Below are 2,460 nucleotides of genomic sequence, written 5' to 3'. Positions count from 1 at the left end.
ACTGCTCCTCAGATCTCTGCAGGGTAAATCCAATCTGACGTTTTACCGGACTAAAACAACCTTGAACGTACACATGTTCCACAAAAACAAGTTCCTTCCTGAGGCTTTTATGCAAAGGAACCGTTGCCTCGTCCAGCGCTTAGCGTCGCCCAAGACGATTGTGATTGTGGTTTAGAGAAAATGCCAATAAACCAGATCACATTATTCTCCCATCCCAGAAGGCTGTGTAGACTAGCCAGACCCTCCTCCGCAGCAGTGTGGAGGAAGGTTTGGCAATGCAAGACCAAGGCCTATTTAACTAATTAGGCCTATACTTGCAATGTAGAACATTTTTTGTCTCTTCATAAAAATAGCAAATTCCTGGCAATAAATAAACCACATAACATGTTGGTTGGTTGAAGATGAATTGCTTTTGCTTTCTTTCAAGAGGTGATGCATTACCAGTTTAATGAATGATGTGGATTTAAAACGAAATCAAATAAATATAGCATTGAACATTTTGGATATGAAGTTTTGTAAATGAATGAGGTGGTAGACTTAAAGGACTATAATTGGGATGTTTTTTCTTTTGCGCATTGGCCTCCAACTGGTCGAACCTTTTGAGTGACGACTCAGTAAGTCAATCACAGACTCGGTGTTAAATTACAAATTGTAACCTGCAACCATAGACCGTTCATATTAATAATTCTCCATAATATACAGTCTATGCCTGCAACGCAACGTGTAACAATGTCGGAAGTAGAGGGAATTGCCTTTTAAAATAAAAACCGAGAACGCCAATTAATACGGCCTTGTATACAGTAACAACACATGCCACAATACTCCATTGATTCGTTGTGTTCTTTATGGACATTTACCATCAAAATACATAAATAAACAAAGTGAAATAATATAATTAAATGTAATAATTGTGCTATACAAATGACCTCCGTGTATCACAGAGTGACGTGAGCTTTTATTTCGAAAGGAGCGAACGGATTCCCGTGTTTTATTTTTAAATGACTTGACTTCGCCATTTTGAGTCAGTTTCTGCCTGAACTTTTCAAGCCTTTACGACTTTCATTGGAATTGTGAATTATTAAACATGGGGGCTTGTTTGGCTCTGGGTTCCCTTGCCAGTTGTGTAAGTATAGATTTACCGGTTGTAGTTTTGTTACATGGTTTATGTAGACTTAGAATTTCATACCGTTTCTTGACTATTTTAGCTGCGCGTTGTTTAGCCAAGAAAACATGACGTTATGATATCAACACGACGTGAAACTAGTTGGCTATTGAAATGCAACATTTTACTCATGTTACATTGTATTCATTTGCACTTGTTGAACACCGAGTTAATCGTTACACCCAGCTTATACAAACTTTTCGACCGACTTGTAAAATGTTTCATTAAAATGACGTGAGGGTGGCAGCTGAGTTCCCGGTTTCTGAGTAGAGTTTGAAGTGAGAGCATGGCCGTCTTTGTTGTCCTTTGACATTATTTACAGTGTAAAAACGAAGGAAGTAATTCATCTGTTAATGTTTTGGGATGAGCAGCCAACGAGGAAAACTAACAAAATGTAACGCTGTCTGTTAAATATGCAATGTGGTTCTCAAAATGGGCAATTTCCGGGTTCTAAGTCGTGGGAAAACTCCCGGGCCCTCCCCTTTTGGAGGAGCTAGGCAGTAGCGTCACTGTTTGGTTGCTTTTTCCTTGTTGTACCATGGCATAGACCAGTGGTTCTCAAGGTTGTTGTTTTAAATAATGTACCCCATTTGAACAGTACCCCCTAACCAGTGCGAATAATGTTTGGTAGAAAAACAAAAGTCCATATAAAGAAGAAGAAGAATACTGCGATGTCAGAGATAGATTTACTAAACAGACTTGTACCTGGGAAACTATATTAATATATAATTTTTTTCATTAATATAGTATATTATATTAATATAATATACTATATTAATGAAAAAAAGCGACAACAACTTTAAAAAACGACATCACTTTGCAAAAAGAAAGGTGGAAGTAAGGCTAGAATAGCTAAAAAATAATAATACAAACTTTGAAAAAATTACGAAGTTGAAACATAGACATTTAAGAAATGGACCAACAGATCTCGTTGTTCTGGACGGAGACTAGTGAAATTAGCATAGACAGTTGAGCACTTTTCCAGTGTTAGCTGAGCGTTACTGCGCAGCCTCCAACTGAGCTTTACGATGTAGATGTGACGTGGGCAACCTGTCTGAATCCCATTTCTCCATCTTTTTAAAACATTTTTTTTATTATAATTTATCAATCCCACAAGGGGAAACTACACTTTTCACTCTGTTGTTATTACACACATTACACACAGGCCTGAATTACACACACATGTTTAGGACCTACACATGCACTAATTGAGAGATGTCAGGGTGAGGGGGCTGCCCATGCGGTTGGGGGTTCGGTGCCTTGCTCAAGAGCACCTTGGCAGTGCCCAGGAGGTGAAC

General features: G+C 38.5%; 1 protein-coding gene across 1 annotated transcript in view; it reads left to right on the top strand.

Moving 5' to 3' along the window:
- The first annotated feature begins 983 nt into the window (after positions 1-983).
- serinc2 (serine incorporator 2) overlaps positions 984-2,460 on the top strand; it is a 12,025-nt gene continuing 10,548 nt past the window's right edge. The window contains exon 1 of the mRNA XM_032536243.1: positions 984-1,123. Coding sequence (XP_032392134.1) covers positions 1,085-1,123 — 39 coding nt within the window. The 5' untranslated portion in view covers positions 984-1,084. The remainder of the gene's footprint in view (positions 1,124-2,460) is intronic.

The sequence above is a fragment of the Etheostoma spectabile genome, chromosome 14 (assembly GCF_008692095.1).
Source record: "Etheostoma spectabile isolate EspeVRDwgs_2016 chromosome 14, UIUC_Espe_1.0, whole genome shotgun sequence".
Lineage (NCBI taxonomy): Eukaryota > Metazoa > Chordata > Actinopteri > Perciformes > Percidae > Etheostoma > Etheostoma spectabile.
This window is presented reverse-complemented; position numbering and strand designations above follow the sequence as displayed.